The sequence below is a fragment of the Anolis carolinensis genome, chromosome 1 (assembly GCF_035594765.1).
Source record: "Anolis carolinensis isolate JA03-04 chromosome 1, rAnoCar3.1.pri, whole genome shotgun sequence".
NCBI lineage: Eukaryota > Metazoa > Chordata > Lepidosauria > Squamata > Dactyloidae > Anolis > Anolis carolinensis.
Window position 1 is genome coordinate 85,543,493 of NC_085841.1, and position 24,448 is coordinate 85,567,940.

General features: G+C 38.9%; 2 protein-coding genes across 5 annotated transcripts in view; both read left to right on the forward strand.

Annotated features, from left to right (window-relative positions):
* Nucleotides 1–24,448, forward strand: part of LOC100565517 (HBS1-like protein) — a 45,574-nt gene that overhangs the window by 6,757 nt on the left and 14,369 nt on the right. For 2 of the 4 annotated variants that reach the window (XM_008114540.3, XM_008114539.3), the window contains 2 exons: nt 239–751; nt 22,989–23,094. In XM_008114540.3, the coding sequence (XP_008112747.2) occupies nt 239–751; nt 22,989–23,094 (619 nt within the window). The remainder of the gene's footprint in view (nt 1–238; nt 752–22,988; nt 23,095–24,448) is intronic. The other 2 variants (XM_003223290.4, XM_008114541.3) reach the window with 1 other exon arrangement.
* On the forward strand, nt 757–3,786 carry LOC134295650 (uncharacterized; the record flags this gene model as incomplete). The annotated part of the gene is made up of 1 exon (XM_062968762.1): nt 757–3,786. A coding segment is annotated over one exon (984 nt), but the record flags the coding sequence as incomplete, so codon positions are not given.

A 24,448-nucleotide genomic window follows, 5' to 3' on the forward strand; every position in this document is an offset into this window, starting at 1 on the left:
CTGTATTGATGAGAAAGCATGTGTTGCAGTGTTGTGAGTAATTTAGCATAGTTATTAAACTGAATTAGTGTCCATATGATTTACACCTCTCACAGTAGTTTTAATAATGTTTGTTAATTAAATGCCTTGTCATGTTTTTTTTCTTGATTTTGCTGTTGCCTTTCCCGCCTTGACAAAATTGGAACTTTTTGCTGCGGCTTTCCATCTGTCTTGAAACTGTTGGCTTTTGTAAGGTAAGGCTTATTTTGTTCAGAAATATTTTCTGGTGTTAACTTAACTAACATGGTGGAACACACCTCAAATTCTTCTCTCCCCTGCTTTAGTCTTGGTGGTCCTGTAGTCAGGTTTGAATCGCCTTGTAACCCTCCAAATCCAAGTGACAAAATTCTCTTCAGGCCCAAACATGTTAGTGTGCCTTGGATCAAAACGAAAACATTAATGTCTTCTTGCAAGTCCTTAGGGCAGCTTTATCTTCCACTCAGTGACAATAACATGACACTTGATGAATCATTCAGAAAACAAGCATCACTCCCACTAGCTGACAGCAAAGTGGATTGGCAATCTTGCAATGAATGTAGTTCATGCTTTAGTTCAGGGGCTGAAATGCTGAAAGAATACCCACCAGAAAAGGGCTCATGTAATCAGTTGAAATGTGAAGGACTTCAGGACTTGAAAACCTTTTTGAGACTTAAAACCGGTGACTCGCTGGATGCTCAAGACATTACATCAATTGATTTCCAGAAAAATTCTGGTAACGATGATAAAATCTGTTCGGATAATCCTCCTGGTTTAATTAGTGCTCTGAGTAATATGATGCTAGATAATAATATAAATCATAAGATCAGTGAAGAGACTGATTTTTCTGGAAACATCCTTTCATTTCAGCAAAATAAAAGCTCTTTCCAGGGGCACAAGATCAGCTCTGTAGAGCCTGATAGCTTGAAATTTTCATTGTCTGAAAGTCCATCACTGGCTGATCTCTTGCAGGAACACCAAGACAGTAATTCCAACAAAACCTTTCCTTTGTCTGATCTTTGTAACCCATCATCGGCAAGCTTTACAAATATGGAATTAGGATATTCACCATTGTCCCAACTAGCCAGTCAACCTCAAACTTCATCTGGATTGACAGAATTGTCAGGATCTTTATCTTCCTTGACATTTTCTAGGTCTTCTCCTGTGAAAGAGCTTGAGAGCCTGTCTCTTTCAGATTTAATTGCAAAGTCCATTGAAGTGGTTAAGCCTGAAACAAACAACTCTTCTGAGTTGTATAGATCTAAAATAGCGCAACCTGCAGTTCTAAATTTAGATATTGATCTGAGTGTTCTGATTAGAAAATCAGCATTAACGTCAGAACCTGCAGTGGTGAAGTCAGGCTCTCTGCTTCCAGAAAGAGAAGCTTTATGTTCAGCACGTGGACAGCAAATTCCAGACATTAAAGGAGTAAAAAAAAGCAAAAAAAGATTGAGATCACATATTTTAGAAGGCCCTGTTCCCCAGACAAAGGCCCTCTCTGCAAGACCTTCAGCCTTTGCTATAACATTATGTCTTCGTTATCCCTCAAAGAGATGTAAACGCCAGACTGTTAATCTCCATAAGGCTTTTTTATACAGCATACAAATGCAAGAAGTGAAAATTAATGATGTTGGGCCCTTATTAGCAATAACTCCTTTTGACTTCAAATCACCATCTCCTGATGACATTGTGAAATCAGGTCAAAAGAAGGCCTTCAGTAGATAACAGTGCAATGTGCTAGTAACCAATTTATATTATTTTTAACATTCAAAATATTTTATACAATCTTACTTTGGATTGCAGCGTGGAATAGATTTCCTAAAAGCAAAAACAATTATCAGTTTATATTAATTAAGGAATGTAGTAAACTTTTAAAGCAGTGCACTGAATTTGAGTCTTTTTATTGTTTTATTCCTTACTTTGTAGTTTTATAATACTATTTGAGTACTGGATCTTTTCCAAATAACATTGAGAGTATTTTTTCAGAAAGTATGTGCTGGTTCTGCTGTAAAGAACAATGTTAATATTAAGTTTTTAAAATGACACTGAGGAACAAATTCTTGAATGTATATTGCTGTGAATTAATTGTCCATAATGTAATGTTTATATCTTACTACTTTGTTTACTGCTGTTAGTATCATAGTTGCCTTCTAATGTGAGCAAGCTCCATTTTATGTTTTTAGCTTTTGTTTTTTTTAGGAAAATAATCTTAACAGTTCATGTTTTTCACTGCATGTTTGCCCATCCTTGGCAAAAAGAATTTAAAGTTGAACATGGTTCTGAGCCATTTGTACACCTGGGTGGGACCACTAATATATATTCAGAAGCATAGTCTATCGACAACTTTGAAAACATTGTTTTCCCAAACACATTGTGTCCTTACATATGTAGAGTTGTATCAAGTGCTGTATAAGTGGTAGGCATGCTTATGTAATAGTGCCCCCACCCCCCATGTTTCTCTGTAGATGCCCCTCTAGAGAGTTAGGGGAGCCTACCAGAAATCATGGGCATTATCTCATGGGGCTTGCCCCAAAATCATGTAATTGAAGCCATATATTGTACATCCACATTAAGAAACATTGCATGGCATTTGCAGTATTTTCAAAGTACTTAAATCATATGTGAATGAATCTTAAAAAGATTTCCAGGTAATATAAATACAATTTCAGTATTAGCTAAATAGGATCTTAGTTCTCTATACAGCTATAGTGAGATTTAATTGGGAAAAAGAATATCTGACTTGCAGTTCCCTCTAGTTTGTTGTGTTTGGAAAGCTTTTGTCTAGCCTTATGAAGCTCAGTCTTTCTTTTTGCTCACTCAGCTACTTTCCATCTTCATTTGTAGTGTGAGGGAAAACCAGTATTCCCAAACCATATTTTCCCATTCTGTCCACTAAATTATCAGCTTTGGTATGATTGTCAAACAGAGAAAGAACGGGTTGGATGCATGTGTAAAGAAAAGGCTTTTCCATGTCTTATTAAGTAAAGATGTAATCCTGTAAAACTCACTGTAGGCCTATCTACATAGCCCACACACTGGCGCTAATCCAGAATGGGCTACTCTGGATCAGCCCCAGGGAATTTTGCACAGGCAGCCTCTCAGCTGAACCTGGTTTGGCACTGCTGGATGGAACCCTTACCATTGCCAATGTTTCCTCAGTGTAGCGGTTAACATCGGGTGTGAAATTGCTGGTGGTCATAATTCGTTGCATGTATGGATGTTAGCTGGAACACCAGAGCGACATGGGAAAGGAGGGAATTTTCCCTTCCAGTACCCCCTCCTTTCTCTGATTGCTCTGATGCTCCAACCAGCATTAGTACATGAAATGAGCCACAGCCACCAGCAATTTCACACCTGGTAGTCACTGCTGTTCTGACGACATGACTGCAATGGTAAATGCCATTCCCTGTTTCTGGGCTGCCCAATCTTGGGGAAAGTGGGTTGGCCATGTAAACAATGGTGGTAGGTTCAAATCCTTTCAACTGTTTACCCATGCCCAAAGTGCGGATGAGCTCTGGAGCTTTGGAGGAGTTTCAGGACATTCCCCGACTGTGGGTGATGTGGGACAAGGATGTGTTAAGCAGCCTTCCTGGGTATTAAGACAAATCTGCCTGCCATGTGGATGCCACTAAGTCCATTCACCCCCACCTCACCTGGTTTGGCCTGTGTGATGGACCCTCTGTTGTAGAAAAAAAGTCTCTTTGAGCACCAATGTCTTAAAGTATTGATAGGTTCTTATATTTTTTATAGTTTCCAGTTTCTGGTAACTTTCCATACATTCCTTACAAAGAAATCTGTGACCATTTGTGAACTGTTATATTATCTTTCCATTTTTTAAAAAATATTGTCAACGGGTAGCATGCAACTTTGTCCATCTACCAGCAGAACAGGTACAAGTGGTAGAATGGATTTTTCCTGCAGCCTTTCTCATTCCCCTATGGAATACTCCAAGGCAAATTTGGGATTTTTTTTTAGGGGAATACGTGCAGAGCAGGTGCCATTTTAGGTGCAGAAAACCATGTGAGATCCTAGACAATCCAATTTTCATCTGATAAAATCCATTGCTGTGTTTTCAGTAAAAAATACTGGCTTGCTTAACTTTGTACTAATTAAACAGGCAGCTATAATTATATATGTGCACTGTATATATGTTCAGGAGATATGTTTTTATACAGTTTTTTTAAAGCAGAAGAAAAATAAGCCATGCCAAAATATTAAATTATTGAGCTGTGTAAGTGTTTGTTGTTGTAGCAGCAGTAAAAACATTCCATTACATTCGGAAGTAAATTATTGTCATTGTGATTTGTCACTGATTGTCACAATTCAGGGAGCCTATTGAATATCACTCTTTCTAAATAATTACGATATTTTTCATGATTATAACAAATCAAATCAAATTTATCATTTCTTCCTGTTCAGTGGATTATTTTCCCCATTAGTTTCATAACTTCCTTATAATCATCAGATTCTAGTTTTTCTACCCTTGTGAGGCTGTTGCTCCTAAAGAGAAACTGAATAAAATAAAAATTGAGGGAAAATCTTGTTCTTAAATAGGTCATCTAATGCAATGATTTGTGACAGACAGCTCTCCAGTGATTAAATGAGCAATGAACAACACGAGGTCTGTAATATGTGGAGTTTGTCTGTCAGATGCAAAAATGGTCATAACGTATATGTAAATGCACTGTAATTAAAATAGTAGTACGATGCTGTAATGTTAATAAATAGTGTGTGTGTGTGTGTGTGTATAGAGAGAGAGAGAATTAGAGAAAGAGAGAGAGAGGGAGAATGAATGAATATGACCATCCTTTGGCAAAAGTAGAAAATATATTTTCTTAAGTTTGTATCTGTTTTTGCTTCCTGAATGGTTATTTTCAGCTTCTAATTCATGTTAAATGTTCTTCAGATAGTAAAGATGCAATCCATCCTCCAAGCACTGCTGCCTACCTGAGAGGGGATTGACCTAGAGCAGAGGTGGGAAAAACCTATGTCTTTCGAGATGTCCTTAGATTGTAATCCCCCATAGCCGGGATGAACAGTAATGAGAGATTATGGGATTTGTCGCCATTCAAAATCTGGAGGACAATACATTTCCAGTATTTGATCAAGAGCTTAATGAATTCTTACTCTTCTTCCTGGTTGATTCAAGCATGTACAGGCTCACTTCAGCATGCTGATTATTTAACTGTGGAAATGTGTTCAATACCTGCCTTACAGTGATTCACTTTGCCCCCCTTTTCTCAGTTGCTATACCCATAAATGGGTTTCAGCTCAGAAAAATTGTAACTTGCAAGTCAGAGTACTGTAGAAGGACAGAATAAATGGGAATTTTGAATTGATGCTGAGCAGTGGTTTGTAAATGTATTATAGACATGAGAAGCATGCTGCAATTTGTGCACACTAGAGTTGGGAAGGTTGAGTTGCATCCTTGCAGGAATGGATTGTGCCTTTGCATTTTCTTGATATCTGATCTGAAGCCAAATGCTCTTGGCATGTGTTCATATGATACAATATATATTTAATAGAGTATACTTTTTCTCAGCCATGTTTGGGTGTCAGCTGTTACATGTGCTAGTGAAAATACTCAAAAGTTTTGTCAAGTAAATATATTAAGTTCTTTTGTGTACTCAGAATTAAGCATTTTAAAATAAATCTGGCTTGTATTAATATTTTTTCATGATATATATTCAGAATAAAATTGAGGAGTGGTACATATGGTCTTTTTGTGTCTTCCTCTGGAAATACAGTTAGTTGAGTGATGAGACTTCTACTGTACTGATGTATTAGTGATTTTAAAAACATAATAATATATCTTAATTTTTAAAAAGTCAAAGATAATTGTTATTTATCCCAAGCCTTTGTGAGCTCAATAGGTGGATGTGCCATTTTGTAATTTCAGACTTAGTCATTCAAGTTCACTCTGTGAGAAGATATACTGTATATACTCATGTATAAGTAAAAAAATGTAGTCAGAAAAATGACCTCCAAAAGACTGGGTCAGCTCATCCAAAGATCAGTGTAAGTACTGCACTTTAACTCTTATCAAAATAGGAACAATGACTTTGTCAGGGTAGAGTGTCAAAAGGCAAAAACTTGCCCTATCCAGGACAACCTAAAAGTAGTACTGGTCCCTGCTCTGTCTACCAGGTTACTCTGTGCAGCACCAGCCAAGATCCGGAGGGCGGGAAGGTGGGATTGCAGTGGTCTATAGGGATTTCCATCTCCTTGACCAGATGCCTTGTCCCACTGACACCCTCATTTGAATGCATCCACCTGAGGGTAGGAGACTGGGACATAATAAGGATCCTTGTAGTGTACCGACCACCCTGCAGCACTACAACCTCCCTACCTGAGTTAGCCAGGATGATCTCAGGCCTGGCATTGTAGTCCCAATGGCTTATAGTGCTGGGGGACTTCAATGTTCATGCAGAGACCTCCCTGTCAGGAGTGGCTCAGGACTTCATGGTAACCATGGCAGCTGTGGGGCTGTCCCAAGTGGTTTCTGGCCCTACCCACAGAACTGGACTTGGTGTTCTGTCAGGGATGAGAGGAAGGTGGCAGCGTGGAGGAACTCTCTTTAGTCCCACTGCCATGGACCAACCACCACTTGGTCAAGTTTAGACTCACTACACTCCCTAACCTCCGCAGGAGTGGAGGGCCCATTAAGATGGTCTGCCCCAGGAGGCTTATGGATCCAGAAGGATTCCTGATGGATCTTGGGTAACTTCCCACCACCAGTAGGTGATTTGTTGATGCTCTGGTTGCTCTCTATAACAGTGAGATGACCAGGGCAATAGGCACAATCATTCCAGAGCGACCCCTTTCGAATAGCAGAGCTAAACTAGCCCCTGGGTTCAATGAGGAGCTGGCAGCAATGAAACAAATGAAGAGTCTAGAGGGCGTGTGGTGGTCATCTCATAACAAGTCAGACCGAACATGGGTGTGCGCCTATGCAAGGGCGTACTCTGCGATAGGGAAGGCTGCAAGTAAATCTCACATTGTGGCCAACATTGCATCTGTGAGGAACTGTCCAGCTGAGCTGTTTCAAACAGTCAGAGGTTTGTTGAACTCCGCCAATTGTGACAGGGTCCCTGGCCCTTCGATAACTCACTGTGAGGCATTTGCTCGGTTCTTCACGAATGAAGTTGCTCGGATTCGTTCTGACCTGGATGCCACAGTTACTGCAGTCTGAAGATGTAGCGAGAGCACCTGCTTGTCCGGTTTTAATGGATTCATTTCAATGTGCCACCCGAGGATGTTGACAAGATTCTTAGAGAGACAAGGGTGATCACAAGCCTCCTGGATCAGCCCATCCTGGCTGATAAAGGAAGCCAGAGGGGATTTGGCAGAGTGGGTAAAGGTGGTTCTTAGTGCCTCCCTTAAGGAAGGCAAAATTCTATTGAGCTTAAAAGAAGCTGTGATAAAACTGCTGTTGAAAAAGCCATAATTGGACCTCACTGATTTGAACAACTTTCAGCCAGTTTCCAATCTCCCCTTTTTGGGCAAAGCCTTGGAACGTGTGGTTGCCTCGTAGCTCCAGTGGTTCTTGGACGAAACTGATTATCTGGATCCGCCGTCTCATGGAACTGAGACAGCCATGGTTGCCTTAGTGGATGATCTCCACAGAGCTCGACGGGGAATGTGTCCCTATTTGTTTTGCTGGACCTCTCAGTGGCCTTTGATACCATAGACCACAGTATCCTTCTGGATCGCCTCATGAGGATGGGTCTTGGAGGTACTGTTTTGCAGCGGCTCCAGTCCTTCCTGTAGGATCGTACCCAGAAGTTGTTGCTGGGGGACAGCTGCTCGGCCCCACAGCCATTGTCCTGTGGTGTTCCACAGGGCTCAATATCGTCCCCCATGTTGTTTAACATCTACATGAAGCCATTGGGTGAGATCATCTGGAGTTTTGGAATTCGATACCATCTGTACGCAGATGACATCCAACTCTGTTACTCCTTTCCACCGGATGCTAAGGTGGCTGTCCAGGTTGTGAACCGGTGCTTGGCCGCTGTGACAGTCAGGATGAGGATGACCAAATTGAAGTCATATACAGACAAGACAGAGGTCCTCTTTGTCAGTCACAAGGCCAAACAGGGTACAGGGTTAAAGCCTGTGTTGGATGGGGTTACACTCCCCTTGAGGGTGCAGGTTTGCAGCTTGGGAGTCCTGGACTCATGGCTGAGTCTGGAACCTCAGGTTGTAGCGGTGGCTAGGGGGACTTTCGCACAATTAAAACTTGTGCACCACTTGTGCCCATACCTTGAGAAGTCAGGTTGGCCACGGTGGTTCACGCTCTCGTTAAATCCAGGATAGGCTTCAACACGCTGTACATGGGGTTGCCTTTGAAGACTTTTGGAAGCTTCAAATAGTCCATCGAAAGGCAGCCAGGTTAATAACTGAGGCGGCATACAGGGGGCAATACAACTCCCATGTTACGTCAGTTCCACTGGCTGTCTGTTTGCTGCTGGGAACAATTCAAAGTGCTAGTTTTGGCCTATAAAGCTGTAAATGACCCTGGCCCAGTTTACCTGTCTGAACACATCTCCCTTTATGAACCACCATGGAGACTAAGGTCTTCTGGGGACGCCCTGCTCTCAGTCCCGCCACCATCACAGGTGCGTTCGGCAGTGATGAGAGAGAGAGGGCCTTCTCAGTGATTGCCCCCCGGCTATGGAGCTCCCTTCCTGGTGAGATTAGATCAACCTCCTCCCTCCAATCCTTCAGAAAGATGGTGAAGCCCTTGAACCAAGCCTTTGGGGGAGTGCAATGAGGCAATAATAGGAAACCTACTCGGCTGACTGGAGCCAACATGGTGTCTTGAATTGGTTTAAATAGCTGATTTTAAAGTCGATATAACTGATTTTAATGTTTGTGTATATTTATAATTATTTTATGTCCCGGAATGGAATGCTTGCCGTATATATGTTGTGCTCCGCCCCGAGTTCCCTTCGGGGTGAGAAGGGTGGAATATAAATGTTTTAAGTAAATAAAATGAATTGTGTGCATCTATGGAGAAGAGGTTGTTTTAAATAGCTGGCTCCATCAGAGAAAATATGTATATGTTTTATAGATATTTTGTCACACCAGAGATAATAACTAAAATGAATAAATTCCATCAAGGGGAATGCTGGACATGTAAGAAAGACACCCTTTTCCACATTTGATATACCTGTAGAATGGCACAAGATTTTTGGGAAAATGTGATTAAGGAAACAAACAAAATGATTACTAATAAGGTTAAGTAATATCCAGAAATGGGCCTTTTAGAAATATTTAGGGAGAGAATTAGTAAAGAGGATGAGGAAATTTGTCAACATAGCTTTGTTGCAGCTAGACTTAACAATAACAGAATCATGGAAAGGTGGAAAAGAGCTATCTAAAAAGGATTGGGGAGAAAACTTATTAGACTGTATTCAAATGGCCAAGTTATCTAATGGTATCTGGGGAGGAAATAATGAAGAGTTTGTTAAAAAAAGAAAGAAAGAAAGAAAAGAGGCCGGCATTAGAATACTTGGAAAGGAAGACAAATATGGACTTTAAAGTAGCCGCAAGGGGAATTTACTAAAATAGTCATAAGGGTAGATTTTATTACATATGGGACTCACAGTGAGTAGTGTCAGAGGTCATGGATGGGGGGCGGGAAGGACGAAAAAGATTTGATAAATATTGCAATGTACCTGTTTGGGGGGAACGACATACCTATATTAGATGTATTTGATTAGATTTTTTTTCCTTCTTATATTCTGTATGCCATTAATTTCACTTAATAAAAACTTTTGAAATAAAAAAAATAGTAATAAAAACACAGAGAGGCAAGACAAAATGGTGAAAGTATTTATGTGACTCTCCATTTGTGTGTAGATTCAGAAGAGACATGTGCCTTCTATAGGTCACCACTTTCTTAGGCCTGTCAACGTTCTCCACTTTCATGATCATTTGCTTAGAATTATATTTTCACCAGTGTTTATTTGGGTGCTTCTGTTTTTTTTTATCATGTCAGAAGTGACTTGAGAACATACTTCAAGTCACTTTTGGTGTGAGAGAATTGTCTGTCTACAGAGATGTTGCCCAGGGGACACCCGGATGTTTTACCATCCTGCTGGGAGGCTTCTCTCATGTCCTTGCAAGCTAGAATGACTGATGACGGCAACCTTCAGGTTAGCAACCCAGCCTTCAGGTCAGCAGTCCAGCCGGCACAGGGGTTTAACCCATTGCATCACCGTGTCTCCTGGTGCTTCTGGTGAATCACATGGCATTTTGGAGCATTAATTTCAGTCATTTTTATTTATTGGAATATTTGATTGCCATAAAGTAACATTATTGAATGTTAAACTGTTGCAATAAATATTCAGAAGAACTTAAAAGCAGTAAACATTAAAATGTGCCTCGTAGGCCATTGTGTCCTAAACGACTTACTACTAACCCCCTCCTCATATGGATAATATAGTCATTGTCTGAGTCCATTAATATATAGATACCTGTGGGGAATAAACCTTTGCGCATATATCGTCTTCTGGTTAGAATTGCTTGCTCAACTGCTTTTTAGGCTTCTTGCTTAACCGCTTTGTATACTTATGTATAAGTTGCCTTCATGTATGTCAAGAGGCATTCTGTGAAGAGGGGAATGTGCCACTGCCACCTCAGGGACCTGCCGAAATCGCTATTTTTTTTACTCAAAAAGGCTAGACCAGTGGTTCCCAAAGTGAGTGCTACCGCCCCCTGGTGGGTGCTGCAGTGATCCGAGGGGCAATGATGGCCACAGGTGCATTTGGGGGTGATGAATAACTGTAAGGGGGCGGTGAAAGCATAAAAGAAAGAAGAGAAGATTTAGAAAAATTGATTTATGTATTCCGCTCATAACGCTTGATTTTTCTTTGAACAACATACTGGACGTTGGCTTGGTTCCCGCATACACCCTCACTTGCATTGAGGCATGTGCAATTGCGCACTGCTACTGTTCACGTTGTGCCACTGAATTAATGTCAATATTAATATTAAAATTAATTTCCAGGTGGCGCTGAGTAATATTTTTTCTGGAAAGGGGGCGGTAGGCCAAATAAATTGGGGAACCACTGGGCTAGAAGCAGCACCATGGTGGGGGGGGGGTCCTTTTTTGAGGCTCTTCAGGGACTTCCTAGGCTTTTATCTTTCACCACGTTTTTTTTAAAAAGGGTTAAGGTACAGTATTCACATTGACTTATGGATAAATTGACCCAAGTTTTTGGGTTGATATTTAACTATATATATAAAAGAGTGATGGCATCAGGGCAGCGGACAAAACAACAAAACTACAGGCCCCCCAACCTCGAAATTTGACAACACAACCCATCATCCACGGCTCTAGGTTGATACAACAAAAAGAAAAGAAAAATAAAGTCCTAATTAGAGGGAGAGGAATAATTGTTTTTATCCAATTGCTGCCAGTTAGAAGGCTAAGCTCTGCCCACTTGGTCTCCTAGCAACTGACTCAGCCCAGGGGACAGGCAGAGTTAGGCTTCACTTAGGCCTTTTCCACAGATTATCTAATTTGCACTGGATTATATGGCAGTGTAGACTCAAGGCCCTTCCACACAGCTATATAACCCATTTAGAATCTTATATTATCTGCTTTGAACTGGATTATCTTGACTCTATACTGCCATATAATGCAGAGTCAGACATGACTGGACTTAATGTCAGGGGAAAACGTTTACCCTTTACCTTAACTACCACCAATTCCTCAATACTTTATTTCCCATACCACCATACTTCGCCACAGCAACGCGTGGCTGGGCACAGCTAGTATATATATAACTCTGGTGCCGCAGTGTGTTAAAGCGTTAAGCTGCTAAAATTGTGGACCAAAAGGCCGCAGGTTCGAGTCCGGGGAGCGGAATGAGCGCCCGCTGTTAGCCCCAGTTTCTGCCAACCTAGCAGTTCGAAAACATGCAAATGTGAGTAGATCAATAGCTACTGCTCTGGCGGGAAGGTAACGGCGTTCTATGCAGTCACGCCGTCCACATGACCTTGGAGGTGTCTACGGACAACGCCGGCTCTTCGGCTTAGAAATGGAGATGAGCACCAACCCCCAGAGTTGGACACGACTGGACTTAACGTCAGGGGAAACCTTTACCTTTACTATGAGTATATAGGGTAGTACGTGCCACTGGACGGATATAATGAGCATGCAAAAGAGTTATTTTTCCTCCTTTGTCCAAATGTGTGGGTATGTAGGCCGTGCCTAACACTGTGTATGTGTAAACACACGCTAAAAATCTTATCTCCCCTCCCCATCATGTGCATGTATGCCCTTTCATGTAAGTAATACATGAATCGAACTACTGTCTCATAATTACTCTACCTTGGTTTATGATATTGTGTTTACTGATATTTCTCCATCTGGGAAGTTCTACATATTGTGATGTTGAAGTGATTACAGGGTTGTGTCTGGGAAAGGCAACCACAAAATCATAGAGCCCACAGAGACCACAAGTGTGATTTATTCCAATTTATAGCCGATGCAGGAATTGAAAACACTCTTGACAGGTGGGTCACTGTTAAGAAACTTTCAATGAATTGGGCCAAGGTAGTGTATTTCATTCCTGGATAGCTGTAACTATCAGGAGGTTCCTCCTAATTCCCAGGTAGAATCTTCGTTGGGACAAGTTTTATATCCTCAGTTGTATTGTAAATGATTGTGTGGAAGAATTTTGCCATGTAAAAACCTACTCAGTGAACTTGGCAGCTATGTATGGGGGCAGTAGACTTGCCACATGTTGGTTACCTTCTATGAATAGAAGTAGTATAGTAAATGTTATAACAATGTTTGGAAATTCTGTATTGGCATAGTGGCTGTAGTGTTTCATCACTTGTAGCTAATATATCACTGTGCTGTTCATGTTGATAAACATGAATGTTGGCTGAATGTGGACTGCAGCAATACAGAATGTAGCACTGGGAGTAGAATTCTGTTTCCTGGGAATGGTCATTTCTGTCCCCCTATTTAAAAAGAATTTCTAGCACTTATGGCCATCAAAAATATGCTTGAAAGTGTGATTACAATAATTGATGCAATCTTAGAAGATAGAAATGGAACTAAAATAGATTTCCAATAAGTGGCAATACTATTCTCTGTGTAGTTCCTTCTCCTGCATGAACAAAACTAAAATTATGTAAAATGATAAAAATTGCAGGACTGCTTATGAAGAAGTAAGAACAATCATGAAAATCTCAGTGTGAATAATTGGAAAAGGACAGATTATCTGACAGTTGTGGATTATTTGGTATTAAGTACGTTCGGCTTTCATTAGTGTGCCCATTAGTTGTATGTTTTAAAGCAGAGTTGTGTTATTTTAACTATGTGTCTTTTGACAGCACATTACAGAAGGAATCATATAAATAAAAATGATCCTTTTTTTAACAGTCTGTAAATGGTAACTGTGGTTAAGAGAATGTCTGTAATGTGTGGCAGAGCAATAATAATATATGGTGAGCAATATCTCTGTGTAAGAGTATCTCTTGAGGAAAATTTGGTAAGAGTCACAGAATCTGCCCTGATAAAGCTTTGTGTGGGCTTCAGAAAGGAAGTGGCTTATGTCAGAAGCAATGAGAAAATTTTAAATGTTTTGAGATTCACTTTATGTACACCTACACTGGAAAAAATGACACTCCCAAGACCTTTTCCCTAAGATGTGTTGTCTTAACAGTCTTAAAACTAGAACAGGATCTTTTGAAAGAATACCACTTTTTTTTAAAAAAAGAAAGAAAGACAGAAAGGTAGGACACAGTTCTTTGATATGCGTAGCTACAGAAAAACAATAGTTATACTGTTTTGAATGGCTGAGTAATGCAGTAATGCTTTATGGTTTCTTCTCCAGTTTCAGGGTTTTTTTTAAACATCTCTCTCTCTCACACACAAATCTCTCTCTCTGCCATTTGAAATGTTCAAAACAACATTAATTTTAACTGTGTAATAGGAGGCATTTCTTTGCAGTGTTGTACGCACGTACCCCCACAATATAGGTAAGTCACAATATTCTGAAGTTGCACGCCAGAATATCCTCTATACTTTAATATAGGTCTTTGTCCTATGATGCCTGTAGAAATTAGAAAGTGGTTATAAAAGTTAGAATTAAACTTTTATATCAATGTTTTTTCAACATGCTAGGGTAGCTGGTAGGCAGGTTAATTTGACTTCCCACTTTCCTTTTTGGATTGCTCTTCACACTATACCCAGATCTTTATACAGTTAAATAGTTCTGTATCCAGATCCGTACACAGTTAGACAAGCGCCACCAAATTCCACAGATTCATGTAGCAATAATAAATGAATATAAAATGCAGCTGCAATTCAGCACATTCAATGTTTTAAAGCAGCAGAGTTATATTTAATAGTACTCTTAGAAAAGGGTCAATCTTCTGCTTAAGTAAACTTTTATTTATTATTCATGTTTCCGTGAAAGCTCAATTACTTAGCTCAAATATTCATAGTGCTGTACTGATAATTGCTAATACTATTGTATTGGTATTGCTATTTGGTCAGCTGCCTTTCTAGTTCTTTGTATGGATAATGTGTTTAACTGCCATAATTTTGAGCTGCACAGACTTTTCTTGGCGTGCATTAAATTTATAATATTTAATATTGCAGGAGCTATTGAGTGCCAGTAGGCAATGTGTTTAATCAACCTTAGAATTTTTTCCAAATGAGATTCAAAACAGGTTTAGCTGTTTCACACTTTCATTTCAAATATCTCTTTCTGTAAATGTGTTACTGCTAACACGTTTAGATAGGAAAGAATGTGAAAGCATTTATTCGGTATTTGTAATGTTCTTTTATCTTGGCACTGCTCCTATTAACATTTTTGCATAGCAATCAAGTTTAGATAGCATACCTACAATATCCAGTAGCAAACCATGATTGGCATATTAGCTCAGAAATATAGTGGAATAGTAAAATTACAGGGCATTTCTGTGGCAGTTGAGATCTTGTATCAGAGCTGCCTCCAGTTTCTAGGCCACAAACTCACTGCCACCTAGACAGGTTGGTGCCAGCTCTTTTCCTTCCTGTTAGATCATGGTTTCAGTTGTTGTAGGTCAGTGGTTTTCATACTTGTAGATTTTTAAAATTAAGTTAGTAAGTAATCCCTGTCGGTTCCATCAGTTTGAAAAACATTACTGTGAAACTAAGTGTCAGATATTACTTAGATTGTTATACCCCACTCAATTTGACAGTTCTCCATCTTCAGGTTTCCAATCTAAATAAGACATGACATAAAAGGAAAAGTGGATGGCAATTAGGGAGGAGATTAAGTCCAGCAGACACTGCTGGTTCTTTCCCACTGAGGCGAGAGCATTGACGACATTGGGGTGGAAAGAAGACCTTTCATTTGCATCTGGACTTAGGCCTATTCTTCTCGCCCTCTGAACCCAAAGCAACCACAGTTGGGGTGAAGGGAAATCCTTCTGTCTGCTTCTATGCCTAGGCATAATAAAGCTGAACCTTTCTCTTCTTTTATTCCATCGCCAAGGAAGTGGCAGTTGGAATTTTATGTCTGTCTTTTTGTATTTCTAAAAGAATTAGGGTGGAATTATTTAATTGTTTAATGGGTAATTTTCTTTTACTTGTTTTAATCCTGATTACACACTGCTAGTTTTTTTTTTAGAAATAACTGCACTGTAACAAGTCAGGACTGACATCACCAAAAACATTTTTGAAGGAACCTTGCAACTGAAAGGTAGATTAGGGTCCTATGCATCCTTGGCAGCTCCCCAAACATTAATAGAACACCTGAGTCTTCAGAGCACTCCCTTGGTGGGTCTTTGGTAGTGTGTAAGTCTCTGTGTCTTTTGCTAGAACAGCTCTTCCATGCAGTGACTCCTTACCATTAGCAAAATAAGCATTTTTTTCTTAAATAAAAAGTTAATTTTCAGATGTGTGAAATAAGGTAGCATTTCTAAGACCTATAATTCTGATTTTTTCAGAAATTAAATAGAAGAAGAATTAGAATTAGAACAGTTCACCAAGGCCAATCTTGATTTTTTCATATCACATCACCCTGGATAACATCCTTTAGATATCACAACTTCATAATCTTATCTTAATTGCCAAGAGGCTTACCTAAGGAGTTATGTCTATCCATGTGCTTTGGCTGATGTATAAGACATTAGTCTTCAATGGTAGTGAAAATGTTTTTGTTCTGAATCCATTTTAAAATTTGGTGCTAGGGAAGATAGAGACATGGCCAGGTGCAACAGGGAGCAGAGTAACATTATTTGTCTAGAACACTATTATTTAATGCAGCGACAAATTGTGCCTGGTTTTTATATGGTTGGAAATTTAAAACAATTTTAACAATCCTTTTCCACCCCTAAGTTTGCATTTTTTAAAATTTTAATAGCTGCAAGTCATCTACTGTCTATTTTTGCACACCTAAAATGGGTGAGTATTCATATTTTGAATGGATTTCTATGAAACCTTCAACTTCATTTACATATGCAAAGGAAATGTGTTTTTAATTTCCCATGAGGTTTTTGTCTTTTAGCACTTTCAAATGTATTAGCTTCATAAAAAGTAGACTTCGACGTACTGATTAAACTTAACAGTTGCCATCAGGTACATAAAGCTTGAAATTTGAAAGTTGGCTGGAATGATTAATAATAAATTGTCCAATTTTATTATCTCAAGAACAAGAACCTTACTACTAAGAAGAAGAAAAGTGTACTCATTTGCAACATTGCAGTTCACCTTGAATTTGTATACAGTAGAATCCCCATACCACAATTTCATTTTTACACATCTGACAAACTATATATTTGCTAGGGATTTTCTAGGTCCTCCAGCTTGACTCTATGGTAGGTCTGCACAACCTGCGGCCCTCCAAGTGTTTTGAATTTCAGCATCCAGAATTCCTAATTTTTGGACAAGTTGGCTAGGGCTCCTTGGAGTTGGAGTCCAAAACACCTAGAATCATGGAGTTGGAAGAAATCATATGAGCCATTCAATAAAAGTAAAACCACAATCAAAGTACCCCCGATAATTTCAAATATTTAAATATGGTGATCATGTCTCCTCAATCTTCTGTTCGGCAGGCTAAACATGCCCATCTTTATAAGCTGCTCCTCAGGGCATGGTCTCCAGACCTTTGATCATTTTAGTCGCCCTCCACTGGACACATTCCAGCTTGTCAAATCTCTCTTGAATTGTAGTGCCTAGAATTGGATACAGTATTCCAGGTGAGGTCTGACAAAAACAGAAGAGAGGGGAACCATTACTTCCTTTGATTTAGAGTCTAGACACTATGCTCCTTTTGATGCAGCCCAAAATCCCATTGGCTTTTTTAACTGCTGCAGTGCCTTGACCACAGGTTGTGCAGGCCTGCTCTATGGTATTATTGGGCCAAATATCCTTAATTTCTTTAGAGTTTGCTATTATCCACTGTTTTTGCATATCCATGCAAAATCTGGGATATGCAGGCTGTACTGTATATGAACACCTCTACATATAAGAATTCATAATGCCTATGGAGTTTGCTCACTATTACAAATTTTACTGTGCATTTGATTTGTTCTCTGGTTGTTCTTTATAATATAAAATAGGTGGGTATGTGAGTATAATTTTAATGTTTTGAACTGAGATTTTTGCAAACCATTTATTTGGAATAATGTTGGATCATGCACATGACTCATTGCATGGAGGTAATCAAGAAGACAGGTTTATATTTTAATCACACATACCATATATATATTTGGCAAGAAGATAAGAAGACTGAAGTATACATCCCCATCAGTGAGGGGCAGGTGGCACTGGCTGCTTTCTACACCACTGTTTCAAAGGCTCCTCATATTTCCCAATAGAAAATGCAAAGACTGCTCGAACTTTCCAGGCACCTCAGAGAAACAGCTTCTGAGGAAGTGAACTCCGTACACCAACTTTTGGAATAGTTGACTGGGAGCTAGGTAGTTCTGGTTGCATTACTGTAAATAAAAAAGTAGGATTTTGTTACATATTTTGTTCTGAGAGCTTTTGTTCTAAATTACTCGAATGAAATAAACTCAGAGTTCTGAGTCGCATCTGATTGGATACTGAATGGCTGATATCACAGCCATTATTTCTCCACATAAATTGCTGTAAGGAGCAATTCATCCTTGACTATGGGATAAATCTAAAGTGTAGATTGATTACACAGCCCAACCAAAAAAAAAAGTGTTTTGGTTTTTAGGCCTGTTCCTGGGATGGCAATACTTAATCATCTAAAGGAAAACCACAGGATTGATGTAATGTCTGTTTTAATGTTTTATGGTTATGTCTGATGGTTTGCATAATTTTAATTGATCTTAATTTTTTAGTTATTGTTAATTGTTTTTACATAGATATGTAATATATTGCTTTTATATGGATGTGAGCCATTGAATTTTTGTCATTTATTACGTTGTACTCTGCTTTGATTTCCCCCTAGGTGTGAGAAAATCATTATAGAAATGCAATAAATAAATAAATTTGGGGTGCTGATTCAGAAAAGTGTGTTGGATAGACCACATCAGTTCTAGTTTCTTAGATATGGTTATCACGATTTTCTTTGGGCGAGCAGATGAAGAGTGGTATATGGCATAGGTTCTGTGTCTCAAAAATTAGAGTTGATAATGGAATATTGGTGCTAGTTTTGGAATCAGCAGGTCAAATATACCCAGAAACAGGGCTAACATTTGAGGCACCCAAGTGTGTTGGCCAGTATTATACAAATGTATGCATTGTACTCGTAGTTTAGGTATTTTCTATTCCTATCAATTAAAAATATTTTGTTTTAAGGAATGAAGTAAGGTTTTCTGCCAGAATTTTTTAAAATGTTAACCTAATTTTTCAGTTATTTAGATAGTGTATTCCTTTTTTTTAAGTATATGTCTGAGGAGTATAGTAGTTGTTTTAGGGCAGGCGAATACCATGTTCCCGCACTTATCGCGGGAGTTACGTTAGAGGACCACCTGCAATAAGTGAAAATCTGTGAAGTAGGGACACTGTATTTATTCTATGTGTGGAGGAGAGCAAACCACAGACCACTTACTACAATGCAGTCTGTACTTTATTTTGGCAGTTACAATATACAGTACACCATCAGAGAATAAGAATGGAAGCTAAATGACCTTTTTAATTTCCAACCCTTCCCTCCCCCTCTCCCTTTATTTCTTCCTTTCCCCCCTTCCAAACCCCTTTGCACACCACAAAAACCCACAAAACAGCAAAAATACAGCAATAAATGTGTACATTAATATTAATTGAAAACCCGCAAAACAGCAAGGAAGCAAAAAGTGAACCGTGAAGTAGCTAGGAAACATTGTATTTCTTGTTGGACTGATACGTCCTTCATCCCTAGCTAATGGTTAGGCATGATGAAAGTTTCAGTCTGATAAAATACAGTACCACAATAGTCTGTTTGATGTAGGGCTGCAGGTTCACAAGTGCTACAAGAAGTTACTGTATACTTGTGGATTCAGTTCACTAAGAATTCACCACTTAAGTACAGCATGCTCTGATATGCAAACTTCCAGTTTTTCTGCCTGATACTATTTCATTTCTGGAAACTCAACTAAGTTGCAGTAAAAGTACCTGTTCATTACATATTGTACTTTCAGTTTTACATACTCATAATGAACCAGAACCCAACAGAAATTCTATTAATTGTGTTGAACGTTATCTTGCACTATGTAAACTTTCATCTTAGATTACTAGTTGGTGGAGAAATCTTGGGGTACCCCACATTTAGTGCTGACGTTGCTTTAACATGCCTATTTATGGTCAGAAAGCTCTGCACATCTCTGTAGAACATTTTCCCTGCTTGTTAGTGAAACACATGTCAGAGTCATTTAGCTAAATACGTTGAATAAGAACACACCACAAACACAGTTGTGGTTACTGCAGAATGTGAGACTCAAATGAATAGACTTTCTATGTAAGCATACTGAATAGAAGTATACATTGTGGAAATAACTGTTCAAAATATTTGATGGTAACCACGCTTTGTTAAGATGTATGGGAATGTGGTCAGCCATTGATCATGCTGGTTGAGGATTATGAGATTTGTAGGCCATCATATTTCTTTGGATATATTTTATGGTATTTTGGTTCCCATTATTTTGGGTGTATTGCCTGAAATCATCTATACCATCTAGGCTCCTTTTCCTGCATGCCTTCTTTTCCTTAAATCGTGTTGCTATGCAAGAGAAAGCTTGGCTTGTTTATTTAATTCCCACCTTTCTACTTAGGGACCCAACACGGGTCACAACACAAATCCTTGGAGTGGGTTTTGCATTTCACTTTATTGATTCAGCTTTTATTTTGGTATTTCACATTTCACACAGAGTTTTATGAGCAGATTTGTACAGTGCAATTGTACAAGAAAGCAAAAGAAATTAATTCCCATGACCCAGACTATAGAATTGCTCTGAAGGACCTACAAATGTTTTAGAGAGAGCATTTCTGTAGGCATTTGTAAGCAATACAGTGCAATTCTGTAGTCATGTTCTTTCAGAAGAAGTATTCTCTCAGATTAAAAAAGTAGTGTTTGTGCTTTTGATTTCAATTTGCAGATTTCTTACTTTCAAGGGGAACCTGTGCCCCTAAAGCCCACAAATGTGGAGTGACTACTGTACTTTTCACTTTAACTGTGCATGTTCCACAGAAGCAGACCTAAGCTTACCTCTCGTCTTCAAATAACCTTAGGAAATGTTAGAACAATTTTTGGGGATAATAGTTAATAGTGTAACTATCTGTATTATGTTCAGTTTTAGATTCTTTTAAAAATTGTAATTTCGTATAAAACATTGTTTCCTATGTGAGATATCTTCCTGATCAAGCACTTTGCATGATAATCATATTGTGTGACCCAGATGGTTCTTGGTTGTTGTGGTTATTGCAGTAATGAAAATTGCTACCAACCTAAAACTATGATGGCCTCCGACTTGGTAATATATTTGTACATATGGGGAGCCTGCTTTGAGGCATGGAACGGCTCATTTTGATAAGAAACTACTGTACGAGAAAAAATGTTTTAAGTTTTATAAAGAAGTGGTAGTAGCTGAAAGCAACAGGGCTTTTACTTGGAAATTCCCTTCTTTAACTTCTATTTAGGAAATAACCTTTTTCTAAATCAGTCATTGTTCTTGCTTGGTGATTTGTTGAAAAACAGCTTGCAAGGAGCAGAACTTCCCTATGTCGCTATTCTAATTGGAGTGAGTCCACGTTGAGTGACATACATATGAATGATGATGATCTGATGGGTACCTTGATCCTGCTCTGTCATGACTGATCCGTTTTTCTTACAGTGTTCAATCCAAATTGTTTAATTTCTTGAATTTTTGAAATGTACTGTTGCTATAGATGGCATGGCCCTCAAGTGGGAACAAGAGTGCCATCTCCCCCCTTACATGGGGGAGATGAAGATCTAGCATTGGCAGTATTCCCCATGGAAGAAAGCAACAACAGTGCCTCCTCCATAAGAAGAAGAGTGTGTTTGTGACACTACGTATTATAAGATGGCTGTGTTTTGGTGTGGTTAGGCTGGGGCACACCTGGCTCTGGGTGGAGTGTCCTCTATCACAGCAGAGCAACATGTGGTTGCATCCTTCTTGGGGCGGGTCCCTGTGTGAGAGTCTGCCCTCTCTTCTGGACCCTGAGGGCAAAAAATGCTGCTACTGCATCTTTCCCCCTTTCTGTGGGGAGGATAGTATCTACGGCAATTATCTGAATAAATGGCAAGCAGCATGGATCATATTTTTCCTGTCTAAGCTTAATGACAGAGCCAACTCCGGGTATGGTTCCCAATTTTGGCTTAAGTCATGTGTGGGTGGAAGAAGGAGAAATGTAAAATAATGTGAAGACCATTCTGTCCTTGAATACAATTTGAACCAAAGAGTTTGATCTACTTTGAATAAATTTGTTAAATATATCTCTTTATGAATATTGTTTCCAGAATTTTTTAACAACTAAAAAAAGGGTTAAGAATAAAACAGTATGAAAGCGAGAGATAAATTACCAGTAAGGGTGGAATTCAAGAAATATTGTTGTGAGCTATGCTGGGAATGAAAATATATTCATTTCCTGTCAGAAGGCATCGCTACCTTTGATAGGGAGAATGTGCTGGCTGCCGTCTGTCCGATTTCTGGATCAGTGAAGGATATCAAGTCCTTTTATTGACAGCAGTTATTAGGAAATGCACACATCTTGATGTTATTATAGTTCTGCCAAAATCTGTAGACCCAGAGGTTTGAAAAAGGAGACAAGTATATGGGAAGGTGGCCCTTACTTCTTGACATACATATAAGAAGAAACAATTGGAAAACTGAAGTATTATTTAAATACTGCATCCTACTACTGAATAATGTGAATGTAGCAAAGTCAGTGCAGTTACTTGAGAGATCACAGTGTGGTGAGAGAAGATGGGAGATTCTTAAAGGCCTTTGATGACTCAGTAAAAATTATGCTAGCATAAAATGTCATTTTAAAGTTTGAAGTGTTTCAAAACCATTTCATTCATAATTAAAAATGAAAAGATTGTGTTTAACTAGACCTTTTAAACTAAAAGGCAGACTTTGTCATTCCCTTCGCCACTTGGGCATCTTCCAGAGCGGATATGGAGGGCTGCAGGGAAGACAAAGGAGACGGTCCTGTTGGGAAAGTGGAAATGTGTGGATTACATTCATTATTAGGATGTCATATTTCATGGTCAGCCTGAAATGCTGCAGGCTTTTGTTATATCCTGCAACACGATGTGGACACAAAATGATTTTTTTGTACTGTAAATGACAAGTTGTTCTAAATATTCAGGATGGTTAAGATTTTACAGCAGCAGCTCAGAATTTTCAGTGGTAGATTTTATATTACTGCAGAAATGTAAGGATTCAAGTACTGTCAAGACTGTTGAATATTGTTATCTATATTAGGAATCCAAACTGTTAGCTTTCCCTCCCTACGCTACAAATGATCTTTTTCTTCTTGTCAGGAAAAGACCGAGATTCTCGCACAAGAATTGAACCAGACATTGTGCCAAAAGTAACCAAAATGACCGTATCAGGAAAGAAACAAACTACTGGCTTTGAAATTCCAGGGTAAGTCTTCATCCTTCCTAAAATATATTTGCGTCAGTCCTCCTGCAAAATGGTGCACTTGTAGCAAGAATTTTTTTCAGTCTTTTTTAAAAAACGAATTTGTTTTACATATACCACAAAACTATGCAGCAAGGCTTTTTCCTTGACTCATATTTATTTTCAGAAGAAGATACCTTGTATTTGTGAGTTTTAAGAAATCCTTTCACTCTGAGTAGCATATGCAGAATACTTAGCTACTTCACTTTAAAACGCTTGTTTACCTTTGCTATAGTTTCTGGAGGTTTATTTCAAAATTACCTTTACAAAATAAATAGTTTCAACAAAGGTTGTTAGTAATCTAATTAATCAGAGGAGAAAAGCAGGGCATGGAGGAGGAGAGACATTTTGGCTTCCAACTTAGCACTGTCACTTTTATGTATGTTCTGTCCCTTTTCTACATTGCAACAAAATCGGAGTGACATCTAGAAGAACCTAGAAATGAAACCTAAGGTTAAATATTTTCCCTTGACATTAAGTCTAGTCATGTCTGACTCTGGGGGTTGGTGCTTATCTCTATTTCTAAGCCAAAGAGCCATCTATAGATGCCTACAAGGTCATATGGCTGGCATGACTGCATGGAGCAGCGTTACTTTCCGGCGGGAGCAGTACCTATTGATCTACTCACATTTGCATGTTTTTGAACTGCTAGGTTGGTAGAAGCTGGGGCTAACAGCGGGACCTCACACCGCTTCCTGGATTCAAATTGCTGACCTTTTGATCAGCAAGTTCAGCATCTCCGCCGTTTAACCCACTGCGCCATAGAGGGCTCCAGGAATGGAACCTGGCAGCCACAAAAACAAAGTCTCTAGAGTATAACAACTACTTTCAAAATAAGTACCACACAGTTAAACAGGAAATAAAACGTTCACACCAGGAACATCATTTTTTTCAAATTTTGTTACATAGTTAATTTAAACAGGAAGTGGAAAATCCTATGCCTTCTCATTTGTAGAAATAGCAGTTTTAGAAAAGGAAGAGGGCAAGGAAAGAGAGGCAGCTATTTTGAAATGGAAAAGTAGCTAAGGGTTGGTTGACTTCTGATGAACTTCGGTGACTAACATTTATCAAGAGGTCACCAGTTATTTGATCCCATGGTAAGGAAACAATGAAGGGTATGTAACAGAATGTCAAATTTGGAGAGAGCTATTGTTATACAAGGTTTAAAAATATATTGACAAATAATCTTGTCTGATAATAGGATATATTTTTAAATATCTTGTATTTGTGTGAGCTGTGACACTTTCCATACACAGTAAGAATTCCAACATGGTAAGATTAGAGTTGGGGTTTAGTCAAAATATATGACTCTTGTACT